This window comes from Coregonus clupeaformis, chromosome 37 (genome assembly GCF_020615455.1).
Source record: "Coregonus clupeaformis isolate EN_2021a chromosome 37, ASM2061545v1, whole genome shotgun sequence".
NCBI classification, from domain to species: Eukaryota; Metazoa; Chordata; class Actinopteri; order Salmoniformes; family Salmonidae; genus Coregonus; species Coregonus clupeaformis.
The window spans coordinates 21,238,158-21,261,288 of NC_059228.1; the positions used below are offsets into that span (position 1 = coordinate 21,238,158).

Sequence of the window (23,131 nt, forward strand, 5' to 3'; positions counted from 1 at the left end):
ACTATAAAAGGTTCCCATCTACTTCAATTTAAAGCTATATAGGGATGCAGATATGTATTTTCTGATAAACCACAGCCCAGGTTATATCTGCCAATGCAATTTAAAACTTTTTTTCAAAACATGGTCTAATTATCTCCATCTCATTAGAGATACAGTGGGGAGAACAAGTATTTGATACACTGCCGATTTTGCAGGTTTTCCTACTTACAAAGCATGTAGAGGTCTGTAATTTTTATCATAGGTACACTTCAACTGTGAGAGACGGAATCTAAAACAAAAATCCAGAAAATCACATTGTATGATTTTTAAGTAATTAATTTGTATTTTATTGCATGACATAAGTATTTGATACATCAGAAAAGCAGAACTTAATATTTGGTACAGAAACCTTTGTTTGCAATTACAGAGATCATACGTTTCCTGTAGGTCTTGACCAGGTTTGCACACACTGCAGCAGGGATTTTGGCCCACTCCTCCATACAGACCTTCTCCAGATCCTTCAGGTTTCGGGGCTGTCACTGGGCAATATGGACTTTCAGCTCCCTCCAAAGATTTTCTATTGGGTTTAGGTCTGGAGACTGGCTAGGCCACTCCAGGACCTTGAGATGCTTCTTACGGAGCCACTCCTTAGTTGCCCTGGCTGTGTGTTTCGGGTTGTTGTCATGCTGGAAGACCCAGCCACGACCCATCTTCAATGCTCTTACTGAGGGAAGGAGGTTGTTGGCCAAGATCTCGCGATACATGGCCCCATCCATCCTCCCCTCAATACGGTGCAGTCGTCCTGTCCCCTTTGCAGAAAAGCATCCCCAAAGAGTGATGTTTCCACCTCCATGCTTCACGGTTGGGATGGTGTTCTTGGGGTTGTACTCATCCTTCTTCTTCCTCCGAACACGGCGAGTGGAGTTTAGACCAAAAAGCTCAATATTTGTCTCATCAGACCACATGACCTTCTCCCATTCCTCCTCTGGATCATCCAGATGGTCATTGGCAAACTTCAGATGGGCCTGGACATGCGCTGGCTTGAGCAGGGGGACCTTGCGTGCGCTGCAGGATTTTAATCCATGACGGCGTAGTGTGTTACTAATGGTTTTCTTTGAGACTGTGGTCCCAGCTCTCTTCAGGTCATTGACCAGGTCCTGCCATGTAGCTCTGGGCTGATCCCTCACCTTCCTCATGATCATTGATGCCCCATGAGGTGAGATCTTGCATGGAGCCCCAGACCGAGGGTGATTGACCGTCATCTTGAACTTCTTCAATTTTTTTATAATAGCGCCAACAGTTGTTGCCTTCTCACCAAGCTGCTTGCCTATTGTCCTGTAGCCCATCCCAGCCTTGTGCAGGTCTACAATTTTATTCCTGATGTCCTTACACAGCTCTCTGGTCTTGGCCATTGTGGAGAGGTTGGAGTCTGTTTGATTGAGTGTGTGGACAGGTGTCTTTTATACAGGTAATGAGTTCAAACAGGTGCAGTTAATACAGGTAATGAGTGGAGAACAGGAGGGCTTCTTAAAGAAAAACGAACAGGTCTGTGAGAGCCGGAATTCTTACTGGTTGGTAGGTGATCAAATACTTATGTCATGCAATAAAATGCAAATTAATTACTTAAAAATCATACAATGTGATTTTCTGGATTTTTGTTTTAGATTCCGTCTCTCACAGTTGAAGTGTACCTATGATAAAACTGACAGACCTCTACATGCTTTGTAAGTAGGAAAACCTGCAAAATCGGCAGTGTATCAAATACTTGTTCTTTTAGATTCCGTCTCTCACAGTTGAAGTGTACCTATGATAAAAATTACAGACCTCTACATGCTTTGTATGTAGGAAAACCTGCAAAATCGGCAGTGTATCAAATACTTGTTCTCCCCACTGTACATACATTGGTGTGTGTGAACGCTTTTATGAAAGCATGTTACTTATCTCACCTCCATGTCCTCTTTCACCTGCTCCTGCTGGTCACGGAGCTCCCCAAAGGCATCAATTATCAAACCTACAGGAAACACAGACATGAGTGTGTGTGTCACAAGTATGTGTGCATGTGTATGATTACGTGACAGGTTACAGGATAACTATAAGATACTGGAGGGATAAACAGATACATTAGCATTCCTCTATTCTCAATCGCATATGAAATATTCATCAAGACAGACAAATCTGTCTGACCCACTGGTGAATAATGGAGAAGAATTTGTGTGTGTATGCGGTGTGTGTGTGTGTATATGTATCGTCAACATGCTGTCTCACCCTGAATGATGGCCAGGAGGATGACGATGACGAAGAAGAAGAAGGTGATGTCGAAGATGATCCTGACCACCTCAAACTCGTCCCCGGCCGGGTCCTCAATCTCGTCACCGATGCCACCCCCCGCGCGAACGCCCACATACATATGGAACATATAGCACTGGAGAACAAGTAGGAGTAGCCAATTGACTTTGCTACTTAACATTGCTGGGGTAGTCCATGGGGGATACACAGCTCTTATTATGAACGAGTTGAGCGATCTTACTCTTTAACTAAACATGTTGTTGCTGAGATATTGCATGCATATACATATCTACGTGTCATACTAACATTACCGGTGAACCTTCAAGTCTGGTGTATTGTATTGTAATGCAATGCATTTCTAAAGCATAACAAGTCTGTCTGTCTGTCCTCAGTGAGTGACAGTGAAATTCATATTGAAATAAAACAGACAAGGCCATTATAAAGTAGAGAATTAATTCCCAGTGAGACAAAGAGCCCAGCTCAAGCTGGAGAGGGTTATCTTAATCCAAGTGTCCATCAATCCAGGGTGGATATAGAGGGGCATTAAGGCTATGTTCACCTCAACTATGGGCATCACTGCCAGAAATCCTCCTCCTTGGCTTATCAGACTCCTTGGCTAGTTTAGACTATGTGTGAGTGTGTGTGTGCACGTGTCTGCATGCATGTGCTACTAAATGTGCTGAACTCACAGTGAGCATGTCGTCACACTTCATGTCCAGAGCTTCTCCATCTTCACTCTTGTTGTAGAACTTGCGGAAGAAGTTGAAGGCCACCACGGTGTAGAGATACACCACCACTGCCAGCAGCCCCAAAGTCAGGACCAACTGACAAACACATATACAGCATTATGGGATTTAATACTCTCTAAAGCCCCCCCCCCCCTCCAAACACACACACACGGCAACAGGGTTTTCCAGTTGTCTATACTGTACCTGTTTGCCATTGTGGGTAACAGAGGTCAGGATGGTTCTTAGGGTCTTAAAGCCCATGGCAATATCCAACAGGTGAGCAGCGAAGAAGAAGTTATTATAGTGACCCAGGACAGACATGGTCATATACCATGCCAGGTACAGGAAGGACTGTGTACACACACGAGATAAGACAGGAAGACAGCTTGGGTACATCACAGACACTATAGCAACTATCATCATATGATCTACATAAATATCTATGGAAAACAAAGACTATAAAACACATACTGTATGTAAGGATGAGTCATCATCATATATATATATATATATATATATATATATATATATATATATATATATAGAACACAGTAAGACGATAAAGTATACATTTACATTTACATTTTAGTCATTTAACAGACGCTCTTCTCCAGAGCGACTTACAGCTGCTTTACTTACGTTGTCAGTGAACACTACTCCTAGTTTCCACATCTGATACTTGGCATCAATGGAGTTTAATCTGAAAAAGACATCAATTAGATATCTAGTCAGTCTTCTTAGGCATGGATCCATCACTGTCTGGTCTATTCATTTAAGGAGACACCCTCAATAAAAATATGAGAGTCATAGAGGTAACTGTAGAGTTCAAAAAGTACTCGCTCTCAAAACCATGAAAAGGAATAACCCAAGGAGGCCGATATGCAAAAATAATACAATTATTTTAATTCATGCTCAAAGGAATACAAAAAGTGAAAGTGCAAGGTGCTATATAAAAATTCAAAAGGAACGGAGCATATCGGCCTCCTTGGGTTATTCCTTTTCATGGTTTTGAGAGAGTACTTTTTGAACTCTACAGATATTTTCTCTCCCACACACCGGCCGCCTTTCATTCCAGCCTGAACACTAACCCTCATACTGGCTTTCTTCATACAGGTAACTGCCATAATAAAAGGAACACTTGAGTAAATGAGGGAAACAAAGTATATTGAAAGCAAGTGCTTCCACACACGTGTGGTTCCTGAGTTAATTAAGCAATTAACATCCCATCATGCTTAGGGTCATGTATAAAAATACCCAGTTGCCCATTATTTTGGCTACCATGGCTAGAAGAAGAGATCTGAGTGACTTTACAAGAGGGGTCTCAAAGGAGCATAGGGGGTTTAAGGGTGTGTGTGTGTCTCAGTCACCAGATCTCAACCCAACTGAACACTTATGGGAGATTCTGGAGCAGGGCCTGAGACAGCGTTTTCCACCACCATCAACAAAACACCAAATTATGACATTTCTCGTGAAAGAAAGGTGTCGTATCCCTCCAATAGAGTTCCAGACACCATCTATGGCAAGGTGCATTGAAGATGTTCTGGCGGCTCGTGGTGGCCCAACACCCTTTATGTTGGTGTTTCCTTTATTTAGGTTACCTGTATATTGTACTGAACATAGAACTCCTTGAGTTTGAATATCACATATTCCTCAGATATGTAACCAAAAGGATTCAATGATATCTTGGCTCACACATCCTGTTTTATAATTTGTCATAACCATTTACAAAACACATTGGAATATTGCAATACAACCTGATTCAAACTGGTCATTACTGCCACCTTCTGTCAAGACACTTCAGAATGTAAAGTACTGCACATTCTGTTTTAATCTCATTTCTTCAAGCAAGTGATACACACAGACACACCCACGCCTGACATCAGTGCTGTCGCTTTAGACGATAATGCTCAAAGTGCTGCTGAATACAAGGTAATGTTTTCTTTGTAAAGCCAAACATCCTTAAAGCGTATCTAGAATAACAATGAAATACTCTATTTAGTTTAGAGACAAACATTTGTGGGGATTCTATAGATGGGTTGGCTTGCAACGTCACGAAAATGATGTGCGTGCATTGAGCAGGCAGAAGTCCGTGTGGCATTATGATTCTGAATGGTCAGATAGCTAGCAACAATGACAAGAAGCTGCCATGTGGGGAATCGTAGGTGGCTCGTTTCAGATAGTTCTATCTTGTTATTGATACCATGTCTTGTTTGGAGGCGTTTTGACTCATATCACATCTATGCTAATATGGCAAAAATTTGCTAGCTAGCTAACCAACAACTGTAACAATGTATTTGAGAGACAACAAGTGCTCATTGTGCAAATTTATGTTTTCAATAAACATAGGAGACAAAATATAGTTTACATGTAGTCAACAATCTAAGCCAACCCTGTCTGTTCTGCCCCACAATTATGCATGCATTGGTTTTGTTGCTAAACAACCAACCCGTCTATCTATTCCTGGCTAGTGAAGGGTATGGCTACAGCTGACATAGTTCAGCGATGTAACTTAGTGACTGATAGACCTAGACTCTAGCCTCACACAGGAGGTATGTACAATACAGAACAGTATAGTATTGTACAGTAAACAGTACATGGCTTTAAGGGATCACACATACAGTGAGGGAAAAAAGTATTTGATCCCCTGCTGATTTTGTACGTTTGCCCACTGACAAAGACATGATCAGTCTATAATTTTAATGGTAGGTTTATTTGAACAGTGAGAGACAGAATAACAACAAAAAAATCCAGAAAAACACGTCAAAAATGTTATACATTGATTTGCATTTTAATGAGGGCGGCAGGTAGCTTAGTGGGTAAGAGCGTTGTGCCAGTAACCGAAAGGTCGCTGGTTCTAATCCCCGAGCCGACTAGGTGAAAAATCTGTCGATGTGCCCTTAAGCAAGGCACTTAACCCTAAATGCTCCTGTAAGTCGCTCTGGATAAGAGTGTCTGCTAAATGACTAAAATGTAAATGAGGGAAATAAGTATTTGACCCCTCTGCAAAACATGACTTAGTACTTGGTGGCAAAACCCTTGTTGGCAATCACAGAGGTCAGACGTTTCTTGTAGTTGGCCACCAGGTTTGCACACATCTCAGGAGGGATTTTGTCCCACTCCTCTTTGCAGATCTTCTCCAAGTCATGAAGGTTTCGAGGCTGACGTTTGGCAACTCGAACCTTCAGCTCCCTCCACAGATTTTCTATGGGATTAAGGTCTGGAGACTGGCTAGGCCACTCCAGGACCTTAATGTGCTTCTTCTTGAGCCACCCCTTTGTTGCCTTGGCCGTGTGTTTTGGGTCATTGTCATGCTGGAATACCCATCCACGACCCATTTTCAATGCCCTGGCTGAGGGAAGGAGGTTCTCACCCAAGATTTGACGGTACATGGCCCCCTTAGCAGAAAAACACCCCCAAAGCATAATGTTTCCACCTCCATGTTTGACGGTGGGGATGGTGTTCTTGGGGTCGTAGGCAGCATTCCTCCTCCTCCAAACACGGCGAGTTGAGTTGATGCCAAAGAGCTCGATTTTGGTCTCATCTGACCACAACACTTTCACCCAGTTCTCCTCTGAATCATTCAGATGTTCATTGGCAAACTTCAGACGGGCCTGTATATGTGCTTTCTTGAGTAGGGGGACCTTGCAGGCGCTGCAGGATTTCAGTCCTTCACGGCGTAGTGTGTTACCAATTGTTTTCTTGGTGACTATGGTCCCAGCTGCCTTGAGATCATTGACAAGATCCTGCCGTGTAGTTCTGGGCTGATTCCTCACCGTTCTCATGATCATTGCAACTCCACGAGGTGAGATCTTGCATGGAGCCCCAGGCCGAGGGAGATTGACAGGTATTTTGTGTTTCTTCCATTTGCGAATAATCGCACCAACTGTTGTCACCTTCTCACCAAGCTGCTTGGTGATGGTCTTGTAGCCCATTCCAGCCTTGTGTAGGTCTACAATCTTGTCCCTGACATCCTTGGAGAGCTCTTTGGTCTTGGCCATGGTGGAGAGTTTGGAATCTGATTGATTGCTTCTGTGGACAGGTGTCTTTTATACAGGTAACAAGCTGACATTAGGAGCACTCCCTTTAAGAGTGTGCTCCTAATCTCAGCTCGTTACCTGTATAAAAGACACCTGGGAGCCAGAAATCTTTCTGATTGAGATGGGGTCAAATACTTATTTCCCTCATTAAAATGCAAATCAATTTATAACATTTTTGACATGCGTTTTTCTGGATGTTTTTGTTGTTATTCTGTCTCTCACTGTTCAAATAAACATACCATTAAAATTATAGACTGATCATTTCTTTGTCAGTGGGCAAACGTACAAAATCAGCAGGGGATCAAATAGTTTTTTCCTTCACTGTATCCACTCACAGAGCTGTCCAGGCTCCCTCTCTCCTGGGCCTCCTCCTCTCCTGTCCCTCGGAGCTGAAGTCGAGAGCAGCCTTATCCAGCCCCAGCAGCTCACTGATGCGGTCACAGCCATAAAACTTCCCATACTTGTCCATCACCTGAAGAAAAGGGTTGAGGGTGATTGACTTTAAAAAGCAATGCTATGGAGAGAGTATAATTGCTTAAGCCATTATATGGTTCATAGATCTCCAGTCTCTTTTTATGACACTAGACTGTGCTGTGATATACGTGTAGACGCTGACTCAACTATACACAGATAATCATGTGTGGTGAATAGGACTGCTGTACCTACCTTCCTTTTCACAAATTTATCCCAGTAATTACTGGGAAATGATCTGAAACAGAAAACATAATTGAGCATCATAAAACACGACTTAATTCAGAAAGAGTTCCACAATAAAAGTTGTAATGGTCTATGAGAGTCTAAGAGAGAGATCCGAGCATGCACAGTGATAGACTGGTTCTGTATGTCATTCCATAATTCAGCCTGATCCTCACTGAACTACACAGAACTGTAGATTAGATGAGTGTAGGACTGTAGAGTGTTGTAGTTCAACCAAAGTAGGTGATAAACAGGGTTTATTAAGCAGCTATAAAGGCCCTAAGAGGGGACTGACTGTGTGGTGATGACCAGCCTGTCCCATTGGCCTTTGATGTCCTCGTCAGGTGGCTGCTCAGTGACATAGAGGCCGTCAAACTCCATCTTCCTCGCCACGTCCTTCTCCCGCTTAAAGATAACCAGCGGGACCTACAGTAGCAGCCAATCACAAACAACAGAGTGATACAGTAAGTAGAAAAAACACTATTATTTACAAAGTTCACATTTCAAATGTACTACATTTGCTGCCTACACTCAGAAAAAAAGGTGCTATCTAGAACCTTAAAGGGTTCTTCGGCTAACCCCATAGGATAACCCTTTGAATAACCATTTTTGGTTGCAGGTAAAACCCTTTTGGTTCCAGGTAGAACCCTTTTGGGTTCCTTGTAGAACCTTTTCTACAGAGGGTTCTACCTGGAACCAAAAAGTGTTCTCCTACGGGGACAGCCAAAGAACCCTTTTGGAACCCTTTTTTCTAAGAGTGTAGTTGGTGCTGGAAAACCAAATATGTGTAGCCCTCAATGGATCTAATTACTAGCTAGTATAAACTAAAGACAGAACGTGATGTACTGTAGATTCACGCAACACTCATTGGTATGCACTGTCACAGTGGACTGACTCCTGTCTGTTTGTTCCCTGTGAGCTGCCGTACCTTCAAGCAGTAGTAGCCAATGATACAGCAGAAAGAGATGAGGGTGTGAGCAATGGACAGGAAACAGAGAGAGGGCTCCATGTAACCAGTGCTCTCCTCCAGGACAAACTGCATACTGTCTGAGGTGTTGTCATCGACCAAGGGGTCTTCTTCATCCAGGTCCCCTGAGCTGTCGTAGAGCACTGCCACCTTCTCCTCTTCATCACTTACAGAAGAGGATGATGACACCTGGGACACAGTAACAATGAGACAGTTAAGGACAGTGAGACTGTCAATCAATTTCACAGACCAGCAGGACATTCCCATTTAAATATTTGCACTGGCAGTCACACAGTAACTCACCTTGTAGAAAAGGAGAATGAAGTTGATAGCGAAAGCAACAAACAAAGCCAGCATCCGCATGTTGTAGAAATTCCTCGCAAAGTAATTCTGAGAAATTAGATATGGTCAAATTCAGAGGAGCGAGAAAATACTTGTGTGTGTGTATATGTCTGTTTGTGTGTGTGATAGATAGTTTCTAACCAACAGTTTCTTCTGGTGAGTGGTTATCATTTCCCAGAAGGCTGATTCCTGAGGCTCTGGCTCCTCAGGTTTGCTGGAGCATCTCCTAACTCTCCATTTAGCCTTCACATCCTTCTTCTCAGAATCTTCTCTTCTGCAAAGTCACTTTAAAACTTCAGCTCAAAGTCAACCTAAACGGTTTCATATTCAATTGTTTCCATCGTGTGAGATTACGCTAACACAACAAAATATTCAGTCATTTTCTTAGTTTCACTTTGCCTGAAGTTGTTCAGGATTACAGTCAGAATGTAATCAGGCCTTTAAGGGTAAGGATGAAATTGAAAAATACTCACTCTGCTTTCTCCAACTCAGACACTTTCTCTTCTCCTTCTTCACTATCTCCTTCTCTGGTACCTTCAACCTGAAGCCATTAACAGGATATGCATTAAACATGACCCAAGAGTACATTACTAACCTCTATCACAATAGTGTTTAAACAAACTGTCAACAGGTTTCGACCTAAACTGAGCAAAACGTTGAAGGGAAAAATGTAATGTAATGAATACAGTATGGTTCTACGGCACCAACAAACCAAACATGCCATATCTAGGTCACGCTGGGACAACCGTCACAAAAACACTGCAATAATACCTGGTGTTTCCCATTGGGCTCAGCAGGGGATTGTTGGCCAGTGGCTGCATTGAACAGGTCAGTCAGACTGGCTGTTAAGTCATGAGTTATTAGTCTGTACTGACCTCCTTCTCTCCTCACTCGCAGACCGAAAATGTCTGACAGGACATTGGTGTCCCTGGAGGAAACTGTTGACTGGCTCAGCCCCCTTAGCTCCTCCCGGGAGGAGGACCTTGTGCTGTATCTCCTCTCCCTATAACCCCCTGACCCCCCTGTGACCTCATCGAGTGTGGGGTCAAGGATGCCACCAAAAAGGTCGAACACCCTCATCTTCTTGGCCCCCTCTATGAGTCCTCCACTTACAAAAACTACGTACAGTACATATAAGAAGAAGCGAACTACAGAACAGACAAAGTGGACCAGACCCATGATCATGGCCCGTAAGAAGGAACCAAATATCATGACTAAATCCCTCAGAGTTGTCTTCTTAATCTGCTTCTTCAGGTTCTTCACAGAGAGCATTGACATCAGCATCATCAAGCCATACGGTAGAGCGAAGACGATGAGCCATATTGTGGACATGGAGAAAAGTCCCATTTTGGATCTTTCCCCCTCCTCCTCATCATTCTTCCCCCTGTCTTTTTCTTCCTCCTCTTCTGTCTCCTTGCCTGCTGACCTCTCCCCAGTGTCTGTCCCTGATATCTGGGCAGCCAGCTGCATCTCAAAGATGGTGTCCTCGCAGAAGTTGACAAACATCTCCATCTTCTCTTTCCCATCGCCCTCATTGACCACGTCGAAGATGAACTGTCTCTTGGACTCTTTGACCTGAGGCTTCTCCCACTGCGTGCGGCTGGACTCGCTGATCTCAAAGTAGACCCTCTCGATGCGCTTGCCACTGCCAAGGATCTCAATACGGCCCAGGTAGGGCTGGAAGTAGCTCAGAACACACTCTGCCAGCTGCAGAAAGGTACCAAGACGTGAATCGTGAGGCATGTGCTCCGACAGGTTGGTTAGGAGAACAGCAATGTTGAAGCCAATGTCTTTGGCTGGCTCGTGGAAGCGATCCACGAAGGCCTCGTAATCCAGGAGCTCGCTTTCATCCGTCTCCGTGCAGGAGAGTAGAAACTGGGTCTCGGATTGAGAGTAGCGCTTGTAGGCCTCCATGGCCTTCTGGAAGTCCTTCTTGGAGATGCGACCTTTGCCGTCGGGATCATACTCTTTGAATGCGTCAGAGGAGGTCAGGTCTTTGAGTTTGAGGAACATGTCGAAGAACTTTAGGATCATCTCGACATTGCTAGATGATTCCACCAACATGTCCACCATCTGCTTGCCAATTGTTCCATTTACCACATTACCTAGAGAAGAAAATGAGATGAGTTCACAAGTTTAGCTTTGTCTATTGCAATTCACAAATATATTCACCATGTAAACTACTCAACCAGTATGAATCTTACCTTCTAACATGGACAGCAACATAACAACCATTTCCTTTTGCAAATCCATCAATTCTTTCAGAAGTTCAATTTGGCTGGAATCCTATAAATAACAAAACACCAAAACAAACCATGTAACAACTAGTTTGATTGAGTGTAAAACCAAAACAAAGAAATGGCCAAATGGGAAAAAGGGAAAGCGTGTTCAGCTCTACTCTAGCTACACATGGCATTCTTTACAAGACTGGAATATTCATGGTTCATATTGACCCTGGTCCTCCATCCCATGACTTCTACAATATACTGACCTGAGACAGCTTCATCTGCATGTGAGCAAAGACATGGAGAAAGCCCACCACTGCGTCCCATAGGCGACTGTGGGCCAGACTCTGCTGGTTACCAGTACATGGCCCCTGGAGAGGATAGTAATGAAAGGAACCTGTTAGCTTCCTAGCTGGGTAAACTATCAATAGCCAGAACTGAGACAAACACACATACTGTAAGAACACACATAACAACATTCACAACAGTTAAATACATGAAACAACATTCGAAATGGGTCAACCTCTCAGTGGAGAAACTGACATCAATCCCACTGGGCATAGACGTCAATTCAACGTCTATTCCACGTTGGTTTAACGTAATTTCATTGAAATGACGTTGAAACAATGTTGATTCAACCAGTGTGTGCCCAGTGGGATAAATCAGCACCTAGGGCTCAACCAACCTGGATGTACTCTGTGAGAGAGTTGAAGACCTGTTTGGCCACATTGATGGCCTTGGAGAAGTTACGCTGGCCGTGTTCGTCAATCACATCCTTCCCAGAGTAATACCAGTAGAAATCACTTATCGACTCCTGGAGACATATCAGTAGGAAGGAGATTAGAATCAGGATAGTACCAAAATATTGAAAAGGCTTGTAAATTATATTGAATCATATTACAGGCCATAAAATGTATCATACAGATAACAACGTCTCGTAGATCAAATTGTTTACCTGCACTCTGAGAAGGTAGTCCACAGTGGATATAATTATGTTCACAGTTGTGTTGTTTCCTGTTTGGGTTCTCAAATAATTCTGAAAATCTATGGGACATTTTGCAAGGGTAATCAGTTTTCAATAGCCCAATAACACGCCTCTGCCATTACACACAGAGAGAAGTGCACTGTGGTTAAAACGGTTAAGGGTGAGCACCTGAGTTGTGTCCTTCACAGAGGAGCTGTAGGAAGCGAAAAAGATCACAGGTCAACTTCTCGTCAGGCATCACTTTCTCCCCTGAGAGAGAGAGAGAGAGAGAGAGGGGGAGAGAGAGTGAGAGAGAGAGAGAGAGAGAGAGGGAATATAGATATGTACTGAATGAAAGATCATGAGTACGGTATCAGAGCCAAGGTTCTTTACATTCAATCTTAACTCACTTCAGCGGTCAGATCTTAGTGGTCAGTGGATTTAAAATTTCCATAATGAATGTTGTACCTGAGCTCTCCTCGATAATCATTCCTAATCCTTCGGCTTTGTTCTGCCTCTCAAACGCATTCAAATCCAGCACACTGAGTCAGAAAAGACAACAAAAGACGTACAGAGGATGAGAGCAGTCCCTGCATGTCAGTCCTGTCATATTCACCAAGTATAGCCTCTGTGACAGATGCCATTGAGGATTATGTTGCTATGTACCCAGGGCCAGCCCTAGCCTTTTGGGGGCCCTAAGCGAGATTTGGTTGGGGGGCCCCACATCTCGCGACAAAACATTTTAGTGACCACCCTCTTGACAGCGGAGAGAAAAATGTATGTTTAAAGTTAATTTCCTGCAATTCTACACATTTTGCCATGACTTATGCCATGTTAATATGATATCTGAATGAGAATGACTAACAAAATCAATGGGGGCCACCTGGAGGTCAGGGCCCCTGGGCATGTGCCCTGCGTGCCCAGTCAGTATTCTGCCATGATTACTGCAAGTTTAGATAGCTGGCTAGACTAACAACAAATCAAATAAAAAAATTGTCAGTGGCTGACATAACAAGAGAAAAACTGCTGATATACAGTGCATTCGGAAAGTATTCAGACCCCTTCCCGTTTTCCACATTTTGTTACATTACAGCCTTATTCTAAAATGGATTAAATTAAATGTTTTCCTCATCAATCTACACACAATACCCCATAACGACAAAACTAAAAAAGGTTTTTAGAAATGTTCGTAAATGTATTAAAAATAAAAACAGAAATACCTTATTTACATAAGTATTCAGACCCTTTGCTATGAGATTTTCGAAATTGAGCTCAGGTGCATCCTGTTTCCATTGATCATCCTTGAGATGTTTCTACAACTTGATTGGAGTCCACCTGTGGTAAATTCAATTGGTTGGACATGATTTGGAAAGGCACACACATGTCTATATAAGGTCCCAAAATAATTTTTGAATAAGACTGTAACGTAACAAAATGTGGAAAAAGGAGTCTGAATACTTTCCCAATGCACTGTAGCTGTGCAGTGATGCTCCCCATCCAACCTGACAGAGCCTGAGAGGATCTGCAGAGAAGAATGGGAGAAACTCCCCAAATACAGGTGTGCCAAGCGTGTAGCATCATACACAAGAAGATTCAAGGCTGAAATCACTGCCAAAGGTGCTTCAACAAAGTACTGAGAGTAACGGGTCTGTATACTTATGTAAATGTGATATTTCAGTTTTTTTATTTTTTATAAATTTGCAATAATTTCTATAAACCTGGTTTTCCTTTGTCATTATGGGGTATTGTGTGTAGATTGATAAGGGGAAAAAACTATTTAATCAATTTTAGAATAAGGCTGTAGTGTAATTTGGGGGGGTTGGGGGCTCAATAGCGGCCTGGGGCCCTAAGCAACTGCTTATGTCGCTTATGCCTGGAGCCGGACCTGTATGTACCCACCTACAAGACTGCATGAGTCTTGCCACACTCTGGAAGAAACCCACGTCCCTCTTCTCTTTCAGGTAATCCAACATTTTCTGTCAAACAAAACATCACAAAGAATTTGCTGAATACAGGATGAGGAGATAATATTGCATGACAGAGAGAAAAGGATATTCCTCTTGTTGTGAATATTATCATGATGTTGTACCATGTATGTAACAGTCATATGAAAAATGTATGCACTCACTGTAAGAGCGTCTGCTAAATGACTAAAATGTAAATGTAATATAAATTGGAGTACAGATGTAGGATCTTAATTTGATCACCCTGTTGCAGAAGAACTGTCCTGCAATGCAGGAAATGTAAAACTTGTAGTGTATTTGAGGTTTCTGAAGTTTGTAATTTCCACTTAGAAATTTCAGACTTGATTTTACCTTACGAAAAATTGATCAACCCCTACAAAAATGTCCATTAATTATAATCCACATAATAATTCACATTTCCTATTGCTGCAGGATTATTTTCCTGCTGTCGCAAACTGGCTCAAATTAAGATCCTACTGAATAGAGTGAAACAAATGTTTGGAGAAAGTGTAGAAAAGTAACAAATACAGTTTATCCTTAGCCTGAACTGTGTTTACCTGAACCAGCATTCAGAACCAAATGTCCTCATCTGTAGCTAAAATCGATAACTAATTACGTTATCAAAGACTGCCCGTACCTGTTGAACAGTGGTATTTCCTCCATTCAGAATAGAAATACCAAGCTTCAGAGTGGAGGCCACCATGGACCCCATGTCACCTTTGTGAAATTCGAAATTACATTAACTGAATGTCAGAAATTGCAACAATCAACATACATTTTTCAATTTACTTACAATCTCTAAACATTACTGTATTTTGGATTATAGGTAACTTTGAATGCTTTAAATAGTGATATCTAAAAAGCCATATTCAAAAACAGTTGGTACTCTGGTTACCTTTACTGGCACTGATAGTCTGGAGGACCATCTGAGCAGCTCCACGGTCATGCAGCCTGGCCTGCTGATACAACAGCTTCTGTTTCTCCATCTCCTTCTCCTGATCATCCATAGATCCATCCAACCACATAGTCAATCAATCATTCGATGTGTCAGTCAGTTAATGAATATTGAACTGAATAACCCAATTGCAAACAAAGCAACAGTCCACTCAATTAACTGATTATTAACTAATTAATAAACCAATAAATCAATACAATCTCATGATGAAGCGGATCATGGTAAAATGAAAGATAGAAAAACATACTACATAACAGGGAAATTAGTCACTTACTTCAAAACTTTTCACCTCCTCCTCATCCTCTTCACCACAGCAACTCTGGGGAGATTTGATTGGGCAGAAAGATTGATTGGAGAATCTCAGATGAACAGTGATGAATAAGAACATTCACAACTATAGAAATACACTATATAATATGTATCCTCTGTCTTACCTTTGCCATTATGGCAGCATAGGACATGTAAAGACCGTCATTGCCAAGCTTACTGTGGACATGGGAAGTGGGAGAGAAATGTCAGAGCAGGCAAGGCTAATTGCGTTTAAATGTGAATAAACATTTCAATTAACTTTCCTTTGCAGCTGAGTATAGGAAAAGATAATGACTCATTACATGGCTGATAAGACTAAACTATATTGCTCCGTATAAACAAAATGGATAAGGCACACTTTACTAATTCAATAAAACTTGAAAGTTTAATATTCAGATGTTTTATCTCCGATTGTCCTTAACACACACACACACACATACACACCTCCTCTCGGTCAGAGCACTCCGACTGAACAGTGTGATGAGCTGCAGGAGCGGATCAATCTGTTTGTCACATTCCTCTCCCTCCCCTTCCTCCTCTCTCTCAGACCGCTCCTGCTCTCCAGCTCTCTGCAACGTAAACACACCACTAAACTCAACACCCACTCTGTACATGTGTGTCACACTGACCATCTATCTATAGGCACCCATGCCTTACCCCCCCCCACATCATACACATCAATTCAGCCACCCATCCCTTAATCCAATGAGTGACACCGTAACACTTGATTTAGGACTTCTAACCCCTTTTATACATATTGTGTTTGAGCTATAGACTTCTGGGTTGTACCAGATTCTGTATACGCTGGTACCAACCATTAGACTGTGTGATTGACGGGAGCTAGAGCGGTGTTTGTGAGACAAGGGCGGATCCCGAAGGGGCCTGGTCTTATTTTTTTATTAAAACATCTGTGGAGTCCAAATGGTTTGAGCTACAAACGATTAAAAGCTACTGTATCTATGAAAAGCTGAGACTCTCACGAACATGCACATGTACTGTATGTTTTGCTCTCACAAGCTACACAAGAGTCGTTAGAAGGTAAGGGGTTCTTCTACATAGAAGATAAAAGGAAATCCAAGGACATAGTGTCTATACTACTGTAATAAGCTGACATACAGTGCCTTCAGAAAGTATTCACACCTTGACTATTTCCACATTTTGTTGTACTACAGCCTGCATTTAAAATGTATTAAATTGAGATTTAGTGTCACTGGCCAACTACACACAATAACCCATAATGTCAAAGTGATATTATGTTTTAAGAAATGTTTACAAATTAATTAAAAATGAATGTCTTGAGTCAATAAGTATTCTTGTTATGGCAAGCCTAAATAAGTTCAGGAGCACAAATGTGCTTAACAAGTCACATAATAAGTTTCACTTATTGGACTCACTCTGTGTGCAATAATAACATTTGAATGACTACCTCATCTCTGTACCCCACACATACAATTATCTGTAAGATCCCTCAGTCGAGCAGTGAATTTCAAACACAGATTCAACCACAAAGACTAGGGAGGTTTTACAATGGCTCGCAAAGAAGGGCACCTATTGGTAGATGGGTAAAAAATAAAAATGCAGACATTGAATATCCCTTTGAGCATGGTGAAGTTATTAATTACACTTTGGACGGAGTGTCAATACACCCAGTCAGTACAAAGATACAGGCGTCCTTCCTAACTCAGTTGAAGGAAACCGCTCCGAGATTTCACCATGAGGCCAATGGTGACTTTAAAACAGTTACAGAGATTAATGGCTGTGATAGGAGAAAACTGAGGATGGATCAACAACATTGTAGTTATTCCACAATACTAACCTAATTAACAGAGTGAAAAGAAGGAAGCATGTACAGAATACAAATCTTCCAAAACATGAATCCTGTTTGCAATAAGGCACTAAAGTAAAACTGCAAAAAATGTGGCAAAGAAATTAACTTTATGTCCTGAATACAAAGCGTTATGTTGGGAGCAAATCCACCACAACACATCACTGAGTACCACTCTTCATATTCTCAAGCATGGTGCATCATGTTATGGGTATGCTTGTCATCGGCAAGGACTAGGGAGTTTTTTTGGATAAAAATAAATGGAATAGGGCTAAGCAAAGGCAAAATCCTAGTGGATAACCTGGTTCAGTCTGCTTTCCAACAGACACTGGGATACAAATTCACCTTTCAGCAGGACAAAAACCTAACACACAAGGTCAAATACTGTATACAGTGGAGTTGCTTACCAAGATGACATTGAATGTTCCTGAGTGGCCTAGTTACAGTTTTGACCTAAATCGGCTTGAAAATCTATGGCAAGACTTGAAAATGGCTGTCTAGCAATGAGCAACAACCAATTTGACAGAGCTTAAATATTTTTTTAAAGAATTATGTGCAAACATTGTACAATCCAGGTGTGCAAAGCTCTTAGAGACTTACCCACTCACAGCTGTAATCGCTGCGAAAGGTGATTCTAACATGTATTTACTCAGGGGTGTGAATACTTATGTAAATTAAATACTTCTGTATTTCATTTTCAATACATTTGCAAACATTTCTAAAAACATGTTTTCATTTTTTCAATATGGGGTATTGTGTGTAGATGGGTGGGAATGTTTTATTTATTTAATCCAATTCGAATTCAGGCTGTAACACAACAAAATGTGGCATAAGTCAAGGGGCATGAATACTTTCTGAAGGCACTGTATTTGCTGTCATAAACTCCAAACTCCACACAGTTATCACTGACTAGTTATCACTGAGTAAACAATTTCTGTACTTACAGCAATGAATATAAATTAATTTTGATCAGCTTTTTGCTTTGGTGGACCTTAAAACTCATGAATGTAACTGTTTATGTCAAATTGTTTTGTGTTCTACTTGTAGCCGTGGTTGTCCTGAAAATAAAATGGTAAAACACTTCATTGTGAGGCTAAATATAAGGGCTGGACATGCAGATTAATGAAAGTCAGATAAATGAAAAGCCCATTTTTGCTGGGGTAATGGGACTGATAGGGTTAACTGATTGTGGTCCTCTGTAGCTCAATTGGTAGCGCATGGCACTTGTAACGCCAGGGTAGTGGGTTCGATCCCCGGGACCACCCATACGTAAAAATTTATGCACACATGACTGTAAGTCGCTTTGGATAAAAGCGTCTGCTAAATGGCTTATTATTATTAACAGCCTTTGATAGCACTCGATGTAGTTGTTAAGCCCACTGAGTGCCGTAAGTGTCTGGGAATTGAGCTTTGCCATGTTGTTTCCCCCCAATCATACTTCCATGGAGAGAAACAAATATATAATTGAACCCAGAGTGACAATGCCCTTGCAGAAAAACCACATGATTTCACATGTGGAAAATCACATGTGAAATCATGTGGAAACGTGTTTTTGGAACACTTCACATGTGATCACGTTTTCACATAGGTAGTTTCATGTTATAACATGTTCCTTTAAATGTTGTCACATATCACATTAACGTCACATAAGATAAAATGTGATCACGTGAAAACATGTGTTTTTGGAACACTTCACATGTGATCACGTGAAATTCATGTGTTTTTTCCGTAAGTGTGACAACCCAAATAATAAGGCCCTCACAAACAATCACTAGCTAAAACACAATGGCAAATGTGTCCAATCAAACAATGAATGAAGTAGTAATGATAGAAAGTGATGTGAAAGAGTCAGACAAAGGTGAAGTAATGAGTTGAATTAAACTTTCATACTGTTGCCTGTTGAGAATGCTCACACTGACACTTACAGCCAAATCGTCGACCAACTTTTCCTCAAAGGAGTGATCCTCAGTAGATATCCAGGACTTGTCATAGCCCTGTAGAAAGAGGTTGACGGCCCGGTGCCTATAGAGGAGGTAAGGGAGAGAGAGGGGGAGAGGTAGAGAGAGAGGTAGAGAGAGAGAGAGAGAGAGAGAGAGAGAGAGAGAGAGAGAGAGAGAGAGAGAGAGAGAGAGAGAGAGAGAGAGAGAGAGAGAGAGAGAGAGAGAGAGAGAGAGAGAGAGAGAGAGAGAGAGAGAGAGAGAGAGTGGGGAGAGAGAGAGAGAGAGAGGCGGAGAGAGAGAGAGAGAGAGAGAGAGAGAGAGAGAGAGAGAGAGAGAGAGAGAGAGAGAGAGAGAGAGAGAGAGAGAGAGAGAGAGAGAGAGAGAATCGAGACACAGGAGGGAATAGCGTATAGGAATGAGTTATGATTAGGCTCATAAACTCCAGGCTTCTTATTTAATCTAACTCAGTCACCCTTTACATTAGACAGATTTTGGAGAATTGCCTTTGGGCTGCTAGTTTATATGTACATATTGTAGTTATATCACTGTACAAATCCTATGCTAATGTTGCTGTGTTCATATAACCTGCCTGACAGGGCTATGATACTGTATATGGACTCCCCACTGGGCACACCACATCATTTCAACGTGGATAATTGGGTAATATTTGGTTGAGACGTTGATCAATGAGATTACAACCTATATTCACCCACTCAAGAAGACAGCCAAAAGTTTGTTGAATTTCCAATGTGTATAAAAAAAGTATAAAAATGTATGCACTCACTAACTGTAAGTCACTCTGGATAAGAGTGTCTGCTAAATGACTCAAATGTAAATGTTATCACTATGCTTTCAACCATCTAAAAGCACAACAAAATTCCAATGGAAAAACTATGTCTGATATTTGGTTTAGTTGTCACCCAAATGTCTATCACTGCACAATGTCAGATATTTTGTATATTTCTACAACAGATCAATGTGTTATCAGTGTGCTTCATCTAATAGCAGAACAAAATGACCTGGATTGCAATTGAGATTACATTAAAAGTCTATGGTGCAAGTGATCATGTCACGAATTCAGCCGAGGCTGCCCCTTCTCCTTGCTCGGGCAGGTTTCGGCGTTTGTCGTCAACGGCTTACTAGCCACTACCGCTCCATTTATCATCACTCCATTTGTCTTGTCTTGTCTTGTCTTGTCTTGTCAATCACACACACTTGGTACTCATTCCCTCATTAGTCTGTGTATAAGTGTTCCCTCTGCCCCCTTGTCCTTTGTGAGTGATTGTTTGTTGAGAGAGTGAGTAGCTCGGTTGAGCTACTCTTTACTTGAATGCAGCCAAGGTTGATTTTCCCTTGTGCTAGTTTCGTTCTGTCGCTAGATGCGCTACATTATTGTACACTGAATAAACTCTTGATTTCAGTGTTTTACCTCCTGCGCCTGACTCCGTCATTCACACCTCATCAAAGATCAATGCTGTTGGAGATTTGGCACAGATTATTACAGCAATTGTGAAGATCTCCACAGACCTGTGACGACCTATGCATGCTATCTTGAACATTCATGCTTCATATAATTACATAAGAAGAGATTTATAGTTACAGTAACCTCAAAATGTGGCCATGGATGTTACTCATCTTAAGGTTTAATGTTACATTAGTTTGTAAAATAGACTTAACTTTTGTATATTTACTGTAAGTAATATTGAGTTGTGTTTGGTTGACAACACAACCAAATATCAACATTTAACAGAGATGTATCTACTGCTTGGATAGTTCCATCTGAGCCACTGGCTTAATCCCATTCTTTAACTTTTTTGGTTGAGTTGGAGACGTGAATCCAACATATAATTTGTTAACTTGTCGACAAGTTAATATGCTATTTATTGTATTTCAAAAAAGTTAAAGAATGGGATTATGCCAGTGGCTCAGACGGAACTATCCAAGAAGTACATCTCTTTTAAATGTTGATATTTGGTTGGGTTGTCAACCAAACAATTCAATATAACTTTTTAATATAACTTTTAATAATTGATACAGTGAGGGAAAAAAGTATTTGATCCCCTGCTGATTTTGTACGTTTGCCCACTGACAAAGACATGATCAGTCTAGAATTTTAATGGTAGGTTTATTTGAACAGTGAGAGACAGAATAACAACAACAAAATCCAGAAAAACGCATGTCAAAAATGTTCTGAATTGATTTGCATTTTAATGAGGAAAATAAGTATTTGACCCCTCTGCAAAACATGACTTAGTACTTGGTGGCAAAACCCTTGTTGGCAATCACAGAGGTCAGACGTTTCTTATAGTTGGCCACCAGGTTTGCACACATCTAAGGAGGGATTTTGTCCCACTCCTCTTTGCAGATCTTCTCCAAGTCATTAAGGTTTCGAGCCTGACGTTTGTCAACTCGAACCTTCAGCTCCCTCCACAGATTTTCTATGGAATTAAGGTCTGGAGACTGGCTAGGCCACTCCAGGACCTTAATGTGTTTCTTCTTGAGCCACTCCTTTGTTGCCTTGGCCGTGTGTTTTGGGTCATCGTCATCCTGGAATACCCATCCACGACCCATTTTCAATGCCCTGGCTGAGGGAAGGAGGTTCTCACCCAAGATTTGACGGTATATGGCCCCGTCCATCGTCCCTTTGATGCAGTGAAGTTGTCCTGTCCCCTTAGCAGAAAAACACCCCCAAAGCATAATGTTTCCACCTCCATGTTTGACGGTGGGGATGGTGTTCTTGGGGTCATAGGCAGCATTCCTCCTCCTCCAAACAAGGCGAGTTGAGTTGTTGCCAAAGACCTCGATTTTGGTCTCATCTGACCACAACACTTTCACCCAGTTCTCCTCTGAATCATTCAGATGTTCATTGGCAAACTTCAGACGGCCCTGTATATGTGCTTTCTTGAGCAGGGGGACCTTGCGGGCGCTGCAGGATTTCAGTCCTTCACAGCGTAGAGTATTACCAATTGTTTTCTTGGTGACTATGGTCCCAGCTGCCTTGAGATCATTGACAAGATCCTCCCGTGTAGTTCTGGGCTGATTCCTCACCGTTCTCATGATCATTGCAACTCCACGAGGTGAGATCTTGCATGGAGCCCCAGGCCGAGGGAGATTGACAGTTATTTTGTGTTTCTTCCATTTGCGAATAATCGCACCAACTGTTGTCACCTTCTCACCAAGCTGCTTGGCGATGGTCTTGTAGCCCATTCCAGCCTTGTGTAGGTCTACAATCTTGTCCCTGACATCCTGGGAGAGCTCTTTGGTCTTGGCCATGGTGGAGAGTTTGGAATCTGATTGATTGATTGCTTCTGTGGACAGGTGTATTTTATACAGGTAACAAGCTGAGATTAGGAGCACTCCCTTTAAGAGTGTGCTCCTAATCTCAGCTCGTTACCTGTATAAAAGACACCTGGGAGCCAGAAATCTTTCTGATTGAGAGGGGGTCAAATACTTATTTCCCTCATTAAAATGCAAATCAATTCATAACATTTTTGACGTGCGTTTTTCTGGATGTTTTTGTTGTTATTCTGTCTCTCACTGTTCAAATAAACCTAACATTAAAATTATAGACTGATCATTTCTTTGTCAGTGGGGGATCAAATACTTTTTTCCCTCACTGTATGTTGGATTCACGTCTCCATCGCAACCAAAAATCTAAGTTAAAGAATAGGACTAAATAAAATCAAACCTTAAATGCACTTTAAAAAATGTTTGATTTGATTTAGTCCTAGTCTTTAACTTAGATTTTTGGTTGAGATGGAGATGTGAATCCAACATATCAATTATTAATTTGCAGACAAACTGGAATTAAAGCCAGATTATCCAAGCAGAAGACATCTCCTTCAAATGTTGATATTTGATTGCGTTGAAATCAAATATCAGAGCTTGAAACACTAGGCCTATACAGTGGGGGA

At 41.6% G+C, this 23,131-nt stretch overlaps 1 protein-coding gene across 2 annotated transcripts in view; it reads right to left on the minus strand.

The window, feature by feature from the left end:
- LOC121553321 (ryanodine receptor 2-like) overlaps window positions 1-23,131 on the minus strand; it is a 96,226-nt gene that overhangs the window by 11,090 nt on the left and 62,005 nt on the right. For both annotated transcript variants that reach the window (XR_006657919.1, XM_041866348.2), the window contains 26 exons: window positions 19,203-19,299; window positions 15,897-16,021; window positions 15,578-15,629; window positions 15,418-15,462; window positions 15,084-15,183; window positions 14,826-14,905; window positions 14,124-14,200; window positions 12,693-12,766; window positions 12,414-12,494; window positions 12,216-12,304; window positions 11,946-12,074; window positions 11,527-11,631; window positions 11,240-11,321; window positions 9,807-11,140; window positions 9,509-9,576; window positions 9,177-9,309; window positions 8,997-9,083; window positions 8,655-8,882; window positions 8,022-8,152; window positions 7,697-7,739; window positions 7,366-7,502; window positions 3,633-3,693; window positions 3,198-3,344; window positions 2,955-3,089; window positions 2,245-2,401; window positions 1,926-1,990 (listed from right to left, as the gene is read on the minus strand). Coding sequence is in view for 1 of the 2 variants with exons in the window: in XM_041866348.2 (XP_041722282.2) it covers window positions 1,926-1,990; window positions 2,245-2,401; window positions 2,955-3,089; window positions 3,198-3,344; window positions 3,633-3,693; window positions 7,366-7,502; window positions 7,697-7,739; window positions 8,022-8,152; window positions 8,655-8,882; window positions 8,997-9,083; window positions 9,177-9,309; window positions 9,509-9,576; window positions 9,807-11,140; window positions 11,240-11,321; window positions 11,527-11,631; window positions 11,946-12,074; window positions 12,216-12,304; window positions 12,414-12,494; window positions 12,693-12,766; window positions 14,124-14,200; window positions 14,826-14,905; window positions 15,084-15,183; window positions 15,418-15,462; window positions 15,578-15,629; window positions 15,897-16,021; window positions 19,203-19,299 (3,862 nt within the window). In the remaining variant the exon portion in view is untranslated. The remainder of the gene's footprint in view (window positions 1-1,925; window positions 1,991-2,244; window positions 2,402-2,954; window positions 3,090-3,197; window positions 3,345-3,632; window positions 3,694-7,365; window positions 7,503-7,696; window positions 7,740-8,021; window positions 8,153-8,654; window positions 8,883-8,996; window positions 9,084-9,176; window positions 9,310-9,508; window positions 9,577-9,806; window positions 11,141-11,239; window positions 11,322-11,526; window positions 11,632-11,945; window positions 12,075-12,215; window positions 12,305-12,413; window positions 12,495-12,692; window positions 12,767-14,123; window positions 14,201-14,825; window positions 14,906-15,083; window positions 15,184-15,417; window positions 15,463-15,577; window positions 15,630-15,896; window positions 16,022-19,202; window positions 19,300-23,131) is intronic.